Below are 15,000 nucleotides of genomic sequence, written 5' to 3'. Positions count from 1 at the left end.
ACACAGGACAACACTACACAGGACAACACTACACAGGACAACACTACACTGGACAACACTACACAGGACAACACAGGACAACACTACACAGGACAACACTACATAGGACAACACTACACAGGACAACACTACACAGGACAACACAGGACAACACTACACAGGACAACACTACACAGGACAACACTTCACAGGACAACACTACACAGGACAACACTACATAGGACAACACTACACAGGACAACACTACACAGGACAACACAGGACAACACTACACAGGACAACACTACACAGGACAACACTACACAGGACAACACTACACATAACACTACACAGTACAACACAACACATAACACTACACAGGACAACACTTCACAGGACAACACTACACAGGACAACACTACACAGGACAACGTAGGACAACACTACACAGGACAACACTACACAGGACAACGTAGGACAACACTACACAGGACAACACTACATAGGACAACACTACACAGGACAACACTACACAGGACAACACTACACAGGACAACACTACACAGGACAACACTACACATAACACTACACAGGACAACACTACACAGGACAACACTACACAGGACAACACTACACAGGACAACACTTCACAGGACAACACTACATAGGACAACACTACACAGGACAACACTACACAGGACAACACTACACAGGACAACACTACACAAGACAACACAGGACAACACTACACAGGACAACACTACACATAACACTACACAGGACAACACAACACATAACACTACACAGGACAACACTACACAGGACAACGTAGGACAACACTACACAGGACAACACTACACAGGACAACGTAGGACAACACTACACAGGACAACACTACACAGGACAACACTACACAGGACAACACAGGACAACACTACACAGGACAACACAACACACTGAGGATGACCACATGGGAAGATGAGATTAATACTGTTACACTCAATTCCCGCAAAACAACTCTGAATACTGAAGTATGGGAGACTGAATGTCAGAACACAATAATGCATCTGTGTGTTTATACAATGTGAAAGTGTTGTCTCAGTGAGGACGATTTCAATTCCATGGACTGTCAGCTGACCGAGAGAAGAAGTAACAGCAACAGCAATTGCATTTATCCCCATCAATCCAACATCAATCCATGGATAACAGATTGCGTTCGCAGTCTTTTTTACATGGTCATAAAGAGAAATAGGCTAAACTTACATGGTCTTTAAAGCAGCTTAAGAGAAATAGGTGAAGCACGTGGACTGGAAGAAACCTCTATAATCACAAAACCAGGGTTTGGGGTCTAATGCAGCTCCTTTACGCAAAACCCTCTACATAAACAACTGGCGATAGTGAAGGTCCCATAGCTTTGAGTTTTCCCTGACCATGTAACCGGACCAGGAAATACTCTTATCTATCCCCTTCACCAGAGCCCTATGCTGTGTAGTGTAGTATGGTACAATAAATGTAGCTCTGGTCTAAAGTAATGTAGCTCTGGTCTAAAGTAACACGCTGAGTTAGCTTGGTTCTCGTTTGAGATTTGTCCAGACAGATTCCTGCATTCTAGGTGAAGGCGTCAGCAGCAACAGGCATGCAGACCTCCGTGTGTTGGCTGGTTTATTTTCCTCCTCCGTCTCCTCCTGTCATGTGTCTGGTCTGCTAATGGGATGAGTACGCTGCCTCCCATGACCTCCCAACATCCCAAACACACCACAGCCACAATATAGACTCTCAGGGCTCCTAAAATACAGGGATTGTTTAATCACGAGAGAGAGATGGGGAGAGAGTGAGAGCAATAGAGAGAATGAGAGATGGAGAGAGAGGGAGAGTGAGAGATAAAGGGAGAGATAGAGAGAAGAATGTTTCATTTACATCTGATGATCCGGGACAAATTGAATTAAGACTGTTGTGAAGAGGGCAGAAGCAGGCCAGACATTTAGGTCTACGGTTTACCACATCCTGAAATGCTGTTTATGCCTCAATACTGATGATTGTATTACATTTGATGTGATTTGCGATATCTTATGTCCTATAAAATCTATGTAGATGACTATAATTCACTGTTAAAGATTGATTTCACTCTTCAGATGAGTAATGGGTAGTTTATTACTATGGCCTACACAAAGAAGCAAATGCCTGTTTTTGTGTGTGTGTGTGTGTAATAACACTGTACCAGTGGAGGCTGGTGGGAGGAGCTATTTGTATTTATTATGGATCCTCATTAGTTCCTGCCAAAGCAGCAGCTACTCTTCCTGGGGTCCAGCAAAATTAAGGCAATTTATACAATTTAAAAAAACAATACATTCACAGATTTCACAACACACTGTGTGCCCTCAGGCCCCTACTCCACCACTACCACACATCTACAGTACAGTACTAAATCTATGTGTATGTATAGTACGTATGCTATCGTGTCTGTATGCATGTGTCTGTGCCTATGTTTGTGTTGCTTCACAGTCTCCGTTGTCCCATAAGTTTGTTACTGCTTGTGTCAGTAAGCTGCCGTGGAATAGAGTTCCATGTAGTCATGGCATATATATATATATATATGAGGATGGGCTCATTGTATGGAATAAATGGAACAGTCACACAGAGCACTTCAATAACACAATGTGGGGACTGGGGCGTAAATAACAGAAACACTTTTATTAAAGGGATCACCAGTAGAAAAGGGTATCAGCAGTGTAATAACAGAGGCTAAACCTTTCCCTTCATCTATCCTCAAGTCATCTTCTCCCACTGCCAACTACCACAGGCTTACTGAAGGTACAACATCTAATATTGCAAATAGAAAATACAAACCCACAAGTCAACCAATTAGTTTCCAAGCCCTAAATAAAACCTATACTCCTGAAGTAAACCATTGTTTACCAGGCAGGTTGATTCAGGTTGATTAATCCTTATTTGCAATAATCAGCCTGAGCATTTTTAAATGAGATTCTACATTGAATATGGTTTTTAGCCCAGGAGTAACCCTAGAACCCTTAAGAACACTCAAGAACATAAAGACCAAAACTGGATATCAGCAACCCATGTGACTGTATACCGATAGAGCAAATAGTCACAACAGCAAAAACACATTTCCCAGAATACAACACTGTGATGTGTTTGAGTAACACCAGGCAGATATATGCTGTGTAAAAAAAAGAAAAAAAAACCCTGGGGAACTCGGAAATCTCAGACTTCACACTTCAGCCAACTGGAAATTCTGAGAAAAAAAAACGAGCTCCATCTGGAAAAAAATCGCTTTGAAAGATAATTTAACTGGGAATTCCAAGTCAGAAACTCTGGCAATCTTTCTAGAGCTCAGACTTTCCGACCTGAAGATCAGACGTCATGATTTGAGCTCACTTTTTTGTTGTTGTTTTGAAAGCACTAATACACATGGCCTTTCACCACTGATATTAATCCTTATTATGATGATGATCTGTGGCTGAGACAAAAGTCTAATGTGTTCACATAACTGACATTTTAGTCAGTAGCCTCCTTCCCTTAGGACCTAGCACTAGCCCGTTAGAGTTCACAGATCTGCACAGGTCTGGATAGATGAAAGCAATACGGCAGATTAGAGCTCCACATCTCATCTTGAGGGGCTAGGTGGAACCATCTCCATAGTGATCACAGATATCCACTCTTTGGACATCTGTGGACGTTAAGGGGGGAGGAGTTTGGAATAGAGGGACACATTTAAAACCGACTACACGTAAATGTCAGAATACCCAAGAGTGACGTAAATGCTCACATGATGATTGAAAGTCAAGGACAAAAAGATTCAAAGAAATGCTAAGTTCACAGACACAAACGTTAAAATATATAGTTACACGTAAGTAAATTCACAACAAATCTTCCTATGCTTCAAACTACCAGCGGATGCTTTACACCACCAAAAATACCTTCACATGGGAAAAAAGTTGTCACAGCAAAGCAAAAAGCTCAAGGCTAAAACCTAGTTCCTCCCTAACATACTGCCATCTCTTACAATCTAGTTCAGTCCACTTCTGCCGTCGTCATGGTATCAGTTACCAAGGTTACCGGTAGTACTAATCTTTTATTCCGTGGTTAGAACACAGGAACAAAGTCTAGCTGTTCACTCTGGTCTTCCAAAGAGATACATGACAGATGAGTTATATCCACATACCCCGTCTGTATAAAACCTACAGTTTGTCTCTGTTTGTACACTGACGGCAACACTAACAAACCAGTAGGTTTTGGACACAAGTAGACAAGAGTAAATCTCACCAGTCTGTGTTGTTGGGGTTTCAATCATTCCCATCATTACATAGGTATCATTCACCACATATTAAGATGGAGTGTAAGGAGAGAGCTCTTCATATTCAATAGCAAACATTTCTCTCAATACCAGAGACTCATAAGCATGTGTGTGTGTGAACACACTACCGGTCAAAAGTTTTAGAATGCCTACACATTCAAGGGGTTCTCTTAATTTTTTACTATTTTCTACGTTGTAGAACAGCGAAAACATCGGAACTATGAAATAACACATATGGAATCATGTAAAAAGTATTAAACAAATCAAAATATATTTTATATTTGAGATTATTCAAATAGCCAACATTTGCCTTGATAACAGCTTTGCAAACTATTGGCATTCTCTCAACCAGCTTCATCTGGAATGCTTTTCCAACAGTCTTGAAGGAGTTCCCACATATGCTGAGCACTTGATGGCTGATTTTCGTTCACTCTGCGGTCCAACTCATCCCAAACCATCTCAATTTGGTTGAGGTTGGGTGATTGTGGAGGCCGGGTCATCTGATGCAGCACTCCATCACTCTCCTTCTTGGTAAAAATAGCCCTTACACAACCTGGAGGTGTGCTGGGTCATTGTCCTGTTGAAAAACCAAATGATAGTCCCACTAAGCCCAAACCAGATGGGATGGTGTATCGCTGCAGAATGCTGTGGTAGCCATGCTGGTTAAGTGTGCCTTGAATTCTAAATAAATCACAGACAGTGTCACCAGCAAAGCACCCCCACACCATAACACCTCCTCCTCCATGCTTTACGGTGGGAACCACACATGCAGAGATCATCCATTCACCCACACCGCGTCTCACAAAGACACGGTGGACTCCAGACCAAAGGACACATTTCCACCGATATGTCGATTGCTCATGTTTCTTGGCCCAAGCAAGTCTCTTCTTCTTATTGGTGTCCTTTAGTAGTGGTTTCTTTGCAGCAATTTGACCATGAAGGCCTGATTCAGTCTCCTCTGAACAGTTGATGTTGAGATGTATGTTACTTGAACTCTGTAAAGCATTTATTTGGGCTGCAATCTGAGGTGCAGTTAACTCTAATGAACTTATCCTCTGCAGCAGAGGTAACTCTGGGTCTTCCTTTCCTGTGGCGGTCCTCATGGGATCCAGTTGCATCATAGCTCTGATGGTTTTTGCGACTGCACTTTAAGAATGTTCTTGACATTTTCTGGATTGACTGACCTCCATGTCTTAAAGTAATGATGGACTGTTGTTTCTCTTTGCTTATTTGAGCTGTTCTTGCCATAATATGGACTTGGTCTTTTACCAAATAGGGCTATCTTCTGTATACCACCCCTACCTTGTCACAACACAACTGATTGGCTCAAACATATTATGAAGAAAATAAATTCTCCAAATTAACTTTTAAGAAGGCACACCTGTTAATTAAAATGCATTCCAGGTGACTACCTAATGAAGCTAGTTGAGAAAATGCCAAGAGTGTGCAAAGCTGTCATTAAGGCAAAGGGTGGCTATTTGAAGAATCTCAAAATATATTTTGATTTGTTTAACAATTTTTTGGTTACTACATGATTCCATATGTGTTACTTCATAGTTGAGGTCTTCACAATTATTCTACAATATAGAAAATAGTAAAACATAAAGAAAAAACACTTGAATGAGTAGGTGTTCTAAAACTTTGGACCGGTAGTGTATGTTTGACAGACCATGTGAGGAGTGCAGGGTTAGGGTTCATACTGAAAACATTGTCTTTATTCATTTTGATGCATCAATACAAAAACGCAGACAAGCTTCCTGATTGGCTCGGAAAAACGCTCGTTAGGCTGCCTCTCACCACAACCCGCCAATCACCAGGAGGGCAAGGGGCGGGTCTATGCAGCCAAAGGGACATTACATTACCAACCTACCACGGCAGGAGACAACCCGCGAACCAATCAGATGCTTTTGGCAGCATCTCCTAATCTTTTTATAGATTAAAAAAAAAAATCGAACAGGAAAAAGAAAATATAGCATACCCCATGTTATTAAAAGAAAAGGACAAAGGTTGTCATGACAACCAAACAATCATTTCTCCATTAGGTCCATGTCCTATTACATCTATGTCAGTGGTTTGTTTCAAGTGTTTGGTGGTCTGTATCGACATTTTTGCCTGCATGACATACAGAGTTAATATCCTTAACTAACTAAAATACTGGACTATGTGGCCGGCAAAAATCAAGGGAGGAAAGAGAGGGATAGACGGAAGAAGGGAAGAGATGTGCCGGGAGAGAAACATGGCTAGATACACAGTAGCTAGAAACAGAATCCAATGGGACACAAGAAGAGGGGGAGCAGGGTTAGTTTAGTAGGCTGGGAGAAGAGGGGGAGCAGGGTTAGTTTAGTAGGCTGGGAGGAGAGGGAGAAGAGGGGGAACAGGGTTAGTTTAGTAGGCTGGGAGAAGAGGGGGAGCAGGGTTAGTTTAGTAGGCTGGGAGGAGAGGGAGAAGAGGGGGGTTAGTTTAGTAGGCTGGGAGAAGAGGGGGAGCAGAGTTAGTTTAGTAGGCTGGGAGAAGAGGGGGAGCAGGGTTAGTTTAGTAGGCTGGGAGAAGAGGGGGAGCAGGGTTAGTTTAGTAGGCTGGGAGGAGAGGGAGAAGAGGGGGAACAGGGTTAGTTTAGTAGGCTGGGAGGAGAGGGAGAAGAGGGGGAGCAGGGTTAGTTTAGTAGGCTGGGAGAAGAGGGGGAGCAGGGTTAGTTTAGTAGGCTGGGAGAAGAGGGAGAAGAGGGGGAACAGGGTTAGTTTAGTAGGCTGGGAGGAGAGGGAGAAGAGGGGGAACAGGGTTAGTTTAGTAGGCTGGGAGGAGAGGGAGAAGAGGGGGAACAGGGTTAGTTTAGTAGGCTGGGAGGAGAGGGAGAAGAGGGGGAGCAGGGTTAGTTTAGTAGGCTGGGAGAAGAGGGGGAGCAGGGTTAGTTTAGTAGGCTGGGAGAAGAGGGGGAGCAGGGTTAGTTTAGTAGGCTGGGAGGAGAGGGAGAAGAGGGGGAACAGGGTTAGTTTAGTAGGCTGGGAGGAGAGGGGGAGCAGGGTTAGTTTAGTAGGCTGGGAGGAGAGGGAGAAGAGGGGGAACAGGGTTAGTTTAGTAGGCTGGGAGGAGAGGGAGAAGAGGGGGAACAGGGTTAGTTTAGTAGGCTGGGAGAAGAGGGGGAGCAGGGTTAGTTTAGTAGGCTGGGAGAAGAGGGGGAACAGGGTTAGTTTAGTAGGCTGGGAGGAGAGGGGGAACAGGGTTAGTTTAGTAGGCTGGGAGGAGAGGGAGAAGAGGGGGAACAGGGTTAGTTTAGTAGGCTGGGAGGAGAGGGAGAAGAGGGGGATCTGAATGGTATGACCCTGGTCTGAGGGGGCATGCAGGCAGGCGGATGGATGGAAGGATGAGATGATGAGAGTAAGGGGGGTATATTTGGGGAGGAGGGGGGTATACAGTCGCCCCCCCGGCCTCTCCTATCGGTCCATCTCGTCCAGAAGCGGCGTGGCGTCTCCAGCAATTGACATAGGCGTGCTCTGGATCATGGGGCTGGGGGAAGGTCGCGGGGTCATCCTGGGGGTCTTCTGCTTCTTCCTCTCTGCCTCCTTCTCCTGGAGCCACTGCTCCGCCACCTTGCCCCAGTCCACCGTCGTGCTGCCGCTTGACCTGTAGGGGGAGACAGAGTAGGGGCGGGGGGGGTTAGGTACAGGCCAGTTTGGATGTTGTAGTCTTTCCATAGCCAACACCACCTCTGAAAGTCTGCAATCAAGTATTTAATCTCATATTCACTATAAACATTCAGAACACAACTTCTTCATTCCAGATCGACCCGTAGCCCAGGATACATAGGCATTTCTTCAAGAATTATTCTGACATTCTATATACTCCTAACTACTCAAAAAACATTTTCCATCAACTGACTCATTACACACATTCAACTGAAACACACAATCTGTCTCTCTCTCTCTCTCTCTTAAATACTCTCTCTGTCTCAACTTACTTAGGCTGCTGCTGCGGAGTGCGTCCTCTGGAGGAGGAAGAGGATGAGGGTGTGTTGGACGAGGGTCCCTGGTGACTGCTGTGGCCCTGGTGGCCGTGGCTGCTCTGTGTGTGTCCGTGGGAGGACTGGGGGGTGGAGGAGGGGTACTGCGGGGTACCCATGGTCTGCTGGCTGGGGGTGGTGTATGAGTAGTTGGGGGTCATCATGGGTGTCGCCATCGGCTGTTGGGGCGTCGCAAACACCTGGAGAGAGAGGAAGGGAAGAGAGAGAGAGAGAGAAGTGGTTAAAACAAAGCACTATCTACTCATTGTGGCCAACAACAGCAGAGAAAGAGAACATTCTACACCTCATTATTCACTTCACATCTCTCCAATGTGACAAAGACCAACGATGGATCTTTCTGCCACAACAAGCTTCCTTAGTATCACCTAGGTGGTTGCTACACACTGGCAGTGGATGAGGTTACATTCATCTGACCCCAATACAAAACCATTGGACCATCGGTAAAGCAATGCTAAAAATCCACTCACGTGATAGGCTGAGGAGCTGCCTCCCCCGCCCCCACTGCTGCCCCCGGTGTAACCGTATTGGCTGGAGTTCCACTGGGCAGGCGTAGTGTTGGCGTTCTGGCCCTGCCCCTGCCCCGTCACCGCGGCGATGGCACTGAACATCTGAGAGGTCATGTTGCGTGGGAGAGCGCTGACCGCTCGCGTCAGGTCTGAGAGAAACGGAGAGAGACGGAGAGAGAGAGACGGAGAGAGAGAAGAAAAGTTTAACACTAAAGTAGCATCAGACATCCACCAGAATTACTAAAGTGGATATTTGACTGGATAAAATGCTTATCAACTTTAGGATTGATACATTTTGATGGGGATGAGTGTGAGAGAGAGACTGACCTGCGATGTTGATGTTAGCTGGTGTAGCGTTGACAGAGGCAGGTGTCCGTGTTCGACTGCTACTGCTGGGGGTGATGCCTGAGGGAGACAAGGAAACAGACATTGTAACCACAGGATAGGACAGTTGGCACCAACCGGTCGATCTTCAAGAAATTCCTAGTCGATCACCAAACATTTCTGTAGAAAATACAACGTTAAAGGCTGTGATAAAGGCTTGATCTTCTTTTAAATTCATGTTGAGCTGTTGGCGAGAGGTGCGCTTGATTTGAGAAGCCCTGCGCACCGGGTAAGCAAAGTTCCCATTTTGAACCATTTCAGTTGTCTGAAAAGTTAAACTGGGGGACCGGGAGATCTGTGGCTAAATCAAGTGGGCCTACTGGGGTGGCCAATCTGATATCAAATCACAGTGCCTACAGAGCTTCCACGACCCCAGGCCATAGCAAAGTTTGACACATAGCCTAACTGTATGTAATAACTTGTAAAACCATTACCACAGAGAGACTGTCAAAGAATACAGCAAAGAGCTGCTGTTTTTATGAGCGAGTTCATGTTTTCAATCAACACTATTACAAAACGGCTTCTCCGTACTTCCACTGCTGCAATGAATGAGTAGCCAAGTGTATCGATAGCCAAGTGTATAGAAGCTCGTTATGGATATTTTAATATCGAGGAGTATTTCACTTCCTCTGGTCATTGGAACATGAATTTCTGCCTGACTAAGGCAGATGCGGTGTGATTCGAGCCTCGCCACCAGGTGGAAGACTGTGTTCCCCCTTTCTGGTCAGTCTAACCAGAGGAAAGGAAGGAGAGAGCAGAGACCGTGAGAGGCAGACCCTCTGCTGCTCTCTCCCTCCACTGAGACTAATGCTGTGTTCAAAACAACTGGGAACTCAGAAATATCAGACTTCCGAGCCTTCAAGACAAATGGGAACTCTGGGGGGGGGGGGGGGACGAGGACGAGATCCGACCTGGAAAAATCGTTTTGAACAGCAATCCAACTTTATAGAGCTCTGACTTTCCAACCTGAAGATCACTGATGTCATGATTTGACCTTGTTTGTTCCCAGTTCCCAGTTGTCTTGAAAGCACCATGACCATCAGATGCAGGTACCATCAGTTCAGTAAAATAAAAAAGACAATTATTTACACAGTGCCTCGCAAATGCTGCACCAACTGATCAATTTTGTTATCAAAGCTCGAGTTTTGATATATAATATGGTCTGAGAAGATCAATATTGTCAGGCCAGGCATATAGCCTGCTGTGATAATGAATTACGCTTATCGCTCAAACAGCATTCCTACAAAACTGTTCATGTTACATTTTTGAAGTTATTATATGAGCGGTCGATCTCGGCTTGCTTTTTGACTGCAAAAGTGATGTTGACTCAGAAAGGGTTGATGACCACTTGTGTAGGAGATAAAAACACCTTTACATCCAACCAATCTAATCAACATAGCACAGCAGTGGCACACGGGTCTAGAGAGATTGACAGGTGTTCTAGCCAATGGGCAGGCAGTATGTACCTGGTACCGGTTCCTGGAAGTGGTCTTTGAACCAGCGGAACAGTCCGTTAACGGTGGGGAACATCTGAGAGCGGTACCGGAAGCCGTCAGGAGAGATGGTCACATACTCAACACTGCAGACACAGAGGAAAACATCTTCAAAACTAACCATAACTCTACTGCTCTGAGCTCTGTCATTATCACACATTCTAATTCCATTGTCAACACAATAACACTGAACAATCCTTCTAGGATTTGTATAGAAGTTATTGTTACTCATTGTGTATTTATTCATTGGTGTTATTATTTGTATATTTTGCTCTGAATTTCTCTGAATCAACCACTCACCGTGGTTAGGGGTTAGTTAGCTGTAGTCATGGTAACTCATCGTGGTTAGGGGTTAGTTAGCTGTAGTCATGGTAACTCACCGTGGTTAGGAGTTAGTTAGGTGTAGTCATGGTAACTCACCGTGGTTAGGGGTTAGTTAGGTGTAGTCATGGTAACTCACCGTGGTTAGGGGTTAGTTAGCTGTAGTCATGGTAACTCATCGTGGTTAGGGGTTAGTTAGCTGTAGTCATGGTAACTCACCGTGGTTAGGGGTTAGTTAGCTGTAGTCATGGTAACTCACCGTGGTTAGGGGTTAGTTAGCTGTAGTCATGGTAACTCACCGTGGTTAGGGGTTAGTTAGCTGTAGTCATGGTAACTCACCGTGGTTAGGGGTTAGTTAGCTGTAGTCATGGTAACTCACCGTGGTTTGCCACGAGGCTGGTATCCCAGTATGAACTTCCCTGGCAGGTCTTTACAGGCTGAGACAAAGTAGGGGATGAACGTAGGCTTCTCCTTCTTAGACCTGATCAACAACTCCTCCATTTTCTACCAGACAGACAGGAAGAGACAGGGTGATGAGGGAATGAATAGAAAGTAGATATGTAGCTCTATAAATAAAGAGAATAATAGAGAAACTAATGTCACTGGAGAGATCAAACATGTTTTCTAAACAGGAAGGAGGTTATTTTCTTTGTAAAAACAAATATTCTGTAGGAGACTTGAGGTGAATCAAAATACTTCTGTAAGTGTCACATTCTGTGGTTAAGACAACATCCCCCCGTACTTTCCTATCCCCTCCGTTATTCTCCCCCGTACTTTCCTATCCCCTCCGTTATTCTCCCCCCCGTACCTTCCTATCCCCTCCGTTATTCTCCCCCGTACCTTCCTATCCCCTCCGTTATTCTCCCCCCCGTACCTTCCTATCCCCTCCGTTATTCACCCCCCGTACCTTCCTATCCCCTCCGTTATTCTCCCCCCGTACCTTCCTATCCCCTCCGTTATTCACCCCCCGTACCTTCCTATCCCCTCCGTTATTCTCCCCCCGTACCTTCCTATCCCCTCCGTTATTCTCCCCCGTACTTTCCTATCCCCTCCGTTATTCTCCTGTCCCCTCCGTTATTCTCCTGTCCCCTCCGTTATTCTCCTGTCCCCTCCGTTATTCCCCCCGTACTTTCATGTCCCCCCCATTATTCCCCCCACCCCCCGTACCTTCCTGTCCCCTCCATTATTCCCCCACCCCCCGTACCTTCCTGTCCCCTCCGTTACAGTCCTGGAAGTACTTGTGTCCCAGCAGGTCACGAGCGAACGCTGCCATTGGCTGAATATAACGAGCTGTGATCTCATCAAGATCCTCAAACTCCTAGAGAGAGAAAAATGGGAGAGATGAGGGACAGAGAGAGAAAGGGAGAGATGAGGGACAGAGAGAGACAGAGAGAGAGAGGAGGAGGGAGATTAGTTTGAGTTGTGGAACAGGCATGTGGACAACCCATCTCTCACACACGGTCCTCACCTCAGTGTTGATCCAGAGTGTGTGTCCCAGGCTGAAGGCATTCTCCTTGCCCTCCTCTCTCACATCAACGTGCTGGTAGATGCCGTCAGCTACCTACACATAACACATCTGATTAGCATCTGACAACAAATTCATCATCCTGTCAGTCAACACACCCACCCACACCACGACATTAACGGTTCCTTGAATGAGGGAATTATTTTATAAAGACGAACAGTATTTGGTTGTAATTGAAATGTTGCAGGTTGGCCAACCTCCCTCCAGGAGATTCCAGGAGAGCTACTGGGCTTGCAGGCTTTTGGTCCAGCCCTGCTCGGACACACAACATTGTAAAACAAATCTGCTGTTCCAACAGGACCTTGATAAGCTGACTGGTGTTTGAGCAGGGTTAGATCAAAAGCCTGCATAGCCAGTAGCTCTCCAGATGGAGGGTTGACCTGTGTTTTATACAGTAACCTATCAGGGCACTATTTTACTGTGGGGGGTTATGCACCCATCTACGCCCCTTCCCCGTGACAACGTCTCCCTGACCTATCACCCCCTCCCTCTATCCCGCCATACCTTCCACGTGACAACGTCTCCCTGACCTATCACCCCCTCCCTCTATCCCGCCATACCTTCCAGGTGACAACGTCTCCCTGACCTATCACCCCCTCCCTCTATCCCGCCATACCTTCCAGGTGACAACGTCTCCCTGACCTATCACCCCCTCCCTCTATCCCGCCATACCTTCCACGTGACAACGTCTCCCTGACCTATCACCCCCTCCCTCTATCCCGCCATACCTTCCACGTGACAACGTCTCCCTGACCTATCACCCCCTCCCTCTATCCCGCCATACCTTCCACGTGACAACGTCTCCCTGACCTATCACCCCCTCCCTCTATCCCGCCATACCTTCCACGTGACAACGTCTCCCTGACCTATCACCCCCTCCCTCTATCCCGCCATACCTTCCACGTGACAACGTCTCCCTGACCTATCACCCCCTCCCTCTATCCCGCCATACCTTCCAGGTGACAGTGAGGTGGTTCTCTCCCTTGCTGCTTGGCCTGATAACAACATCTCCCTGGTCCATGGACTCCATCATCTTCTCAGCCTGCTTGAAGTTGATGTTGTGGAAGGATGGGTGTGCGATCACACGTTTTATATAGGCTGGAGAGAGAAGAGAGGGGGCAAGAGGGTGAACGGAGGGAGGAAAGAGAGGGAGGATGGAAAAGAAAGAGGGAGGAGAGGGAGGAGAGGAAAGTGAGAAACAGAAGAATAACGTTAAGAAAGAACATTGAAGTCTAGTTTTGTTAACGAAGTTTTAATATAAACATGTTTCAGCCCTGACCCTGACCCAGTATAGTAACTGGTTCTCTGTATAATACTGTTTACTGGCTGTTTACTAACTGGTTCTCTATATAATACTGCTTACTGGCTGTATAACTAACTGGTTCTCTATATAATACTGCTTACTGGCTGTATAACTAACTGGTTCTCTGTATAATACTGTTTACTGGCTGTATAACTAACTGGTTCTCTGTATAATACTGTTTACTAACTGATTCTCTATATAATACTGTTTACTGGCTGTATAACTAACTGGTTCTCTGTATAATACTGTTTACTGGCTATATAACTAACTGGTTCTCTGTATAATACTGTTTACTGGCTGTTTACTAACTGGTTCTCTGTATAATACTGTTTACTAACTGGTTCTCTATATAATACTGTTTACTGACTGTATAACTAACTAGTTCTCTGTATAATACTGTTTACTGGCTGTATACTAACTGGTTCTCTATATAATACTGTTTACTGACTGTATAACTAATTAGTTCTCTGTATAATACTGTTTACTGGCTGTTTACTAACTGGTTTTCTGTATAATACTGTTTACTGGCTGTTTACTAACTGGTTCTCTATATAATACTGTTTACTGGCTGTATAACTAACTGGTTCTCTATATAATACTGTTTACTGGCTGTTTACTAACTGGTTCTCTATATAATACTGTTTACTGGCTGTTTACTAACTGGTTCTCTGTATAATACTGTTTACTGGCTGTTTACTAACTGGTTTTCTGTATAATACTGTTTACTGGCTGTTTACTAACTGGTTCTCTATATAATACTGTTTACTGGCTGTGTACTAACTAGTTCTCTGCTGTTTCTTCTTGCGTTCCTCCTCTGTCTTGGTGTCCTCTGTCTCCGTGTCAAAGTCGTAGTAACTGTCTTTAGGGAGCTTCCACTCGTTGTTCTTATCCATGAGGTCAGACGTACGACACGTCAGGTCCACGTTGAACTTCTCAATGTCAATCTTCATGATGCGACAGTGTACCGTCATACCCACCTGGGAGAGGAGGAGGAGTTAGGTCAACACTTGTACAGGTACTGAAATAGCTGAAACAACTTCAGTCACCAACAGATGGAGTCCTGAAGAGAGACAGAGAGCAGTGAGACAGTGAGACTGTGTATGGCATGCCTGTGTCTCACCTTCACCCTCTCCTCAGGGTGTTTGACCACCTTGTC

At 45.3% G+C, this 15,000-nt stretch overlaps 1 protein-coding gene across 1 annotated transcript; it reads right to left on the bottom strand.

The window, feature by feature from the left end:
- Nucleotides 1-7,375: 7,375 nt before the first annotated feature.
- On the bottom strand, nt 7,376-14,994 carry LOC115204569 (transcription elongation factor SPT6-like). Its single transcript, XM_029770231.1, has 11 exons — nt 14,965-14,994; nt 14,626-14,821; nt 13,494-13,639; nt 12,485-12,577; nt 12,221-12,334; nt 11,396-11,520; nt 10,669-10,781; nt 9,146-9,223; nt 8,780-8,967; nt 8,250-8,491; nt 7,376-7,915 (listed from the first exon to the last, which is right to left on the bottom strand). Exons 2-11 carry the CDS (start codon nt 14,813-14,815, stop codon nt 7,726-7,728), a joined length of 1,479 nt encoding a protein of 492 aa, XP_029626091.1. The 5' UTR covers nt 14,816-14,821; nt 14,965-14,994; the 3' UTR covers nt 7,376-7,725.
- Between the last annotated feature and the right edge of the window lie 6 nt (nt 14,995-15,000).

Source organism: Salmo trutta, chromosome 12, assembly GCF_901001165.1.
Source record: "Salmo trutta chromosome 12, fSalTru1.1, whole genome shotgun sequence".
In the NCBI taxonomy this organism is placed as follows: domain Eukaryota; kingdom Metazoa; phylum Chordata; class Actinopteri; order Salmoniformes; family Salmonidae; genus Salmo; species Salmo trutta.
Note: the sequence above shows the minus strand (reverse complement) of the source record. Positions and strands in the feature narration are given on the sequence as shown.

Coding starts and splice junctions, on each gene's coding strand:
- LOC115204569 (XM_029770231.1), bottom strand. CDS start 14,815: ATGACGGTACACTGTCGCATCATGAAGATTGACATTGAGAAGTTCAAC. Junction 12,578..13,493: donor ACCTCACTGTCACCTGGAAG/GTATGGCGGGAT, acceptor TGTTATGTGTAG/GTAGCTGACGGCATCTACCA. Junction 12,335..12,484: donor CACTCTGGATCAACACTGAG/GTGAGGACCGTG, acceptor TTCTCTCTCTAG/GAGTTTGAGGATCTTGATGA.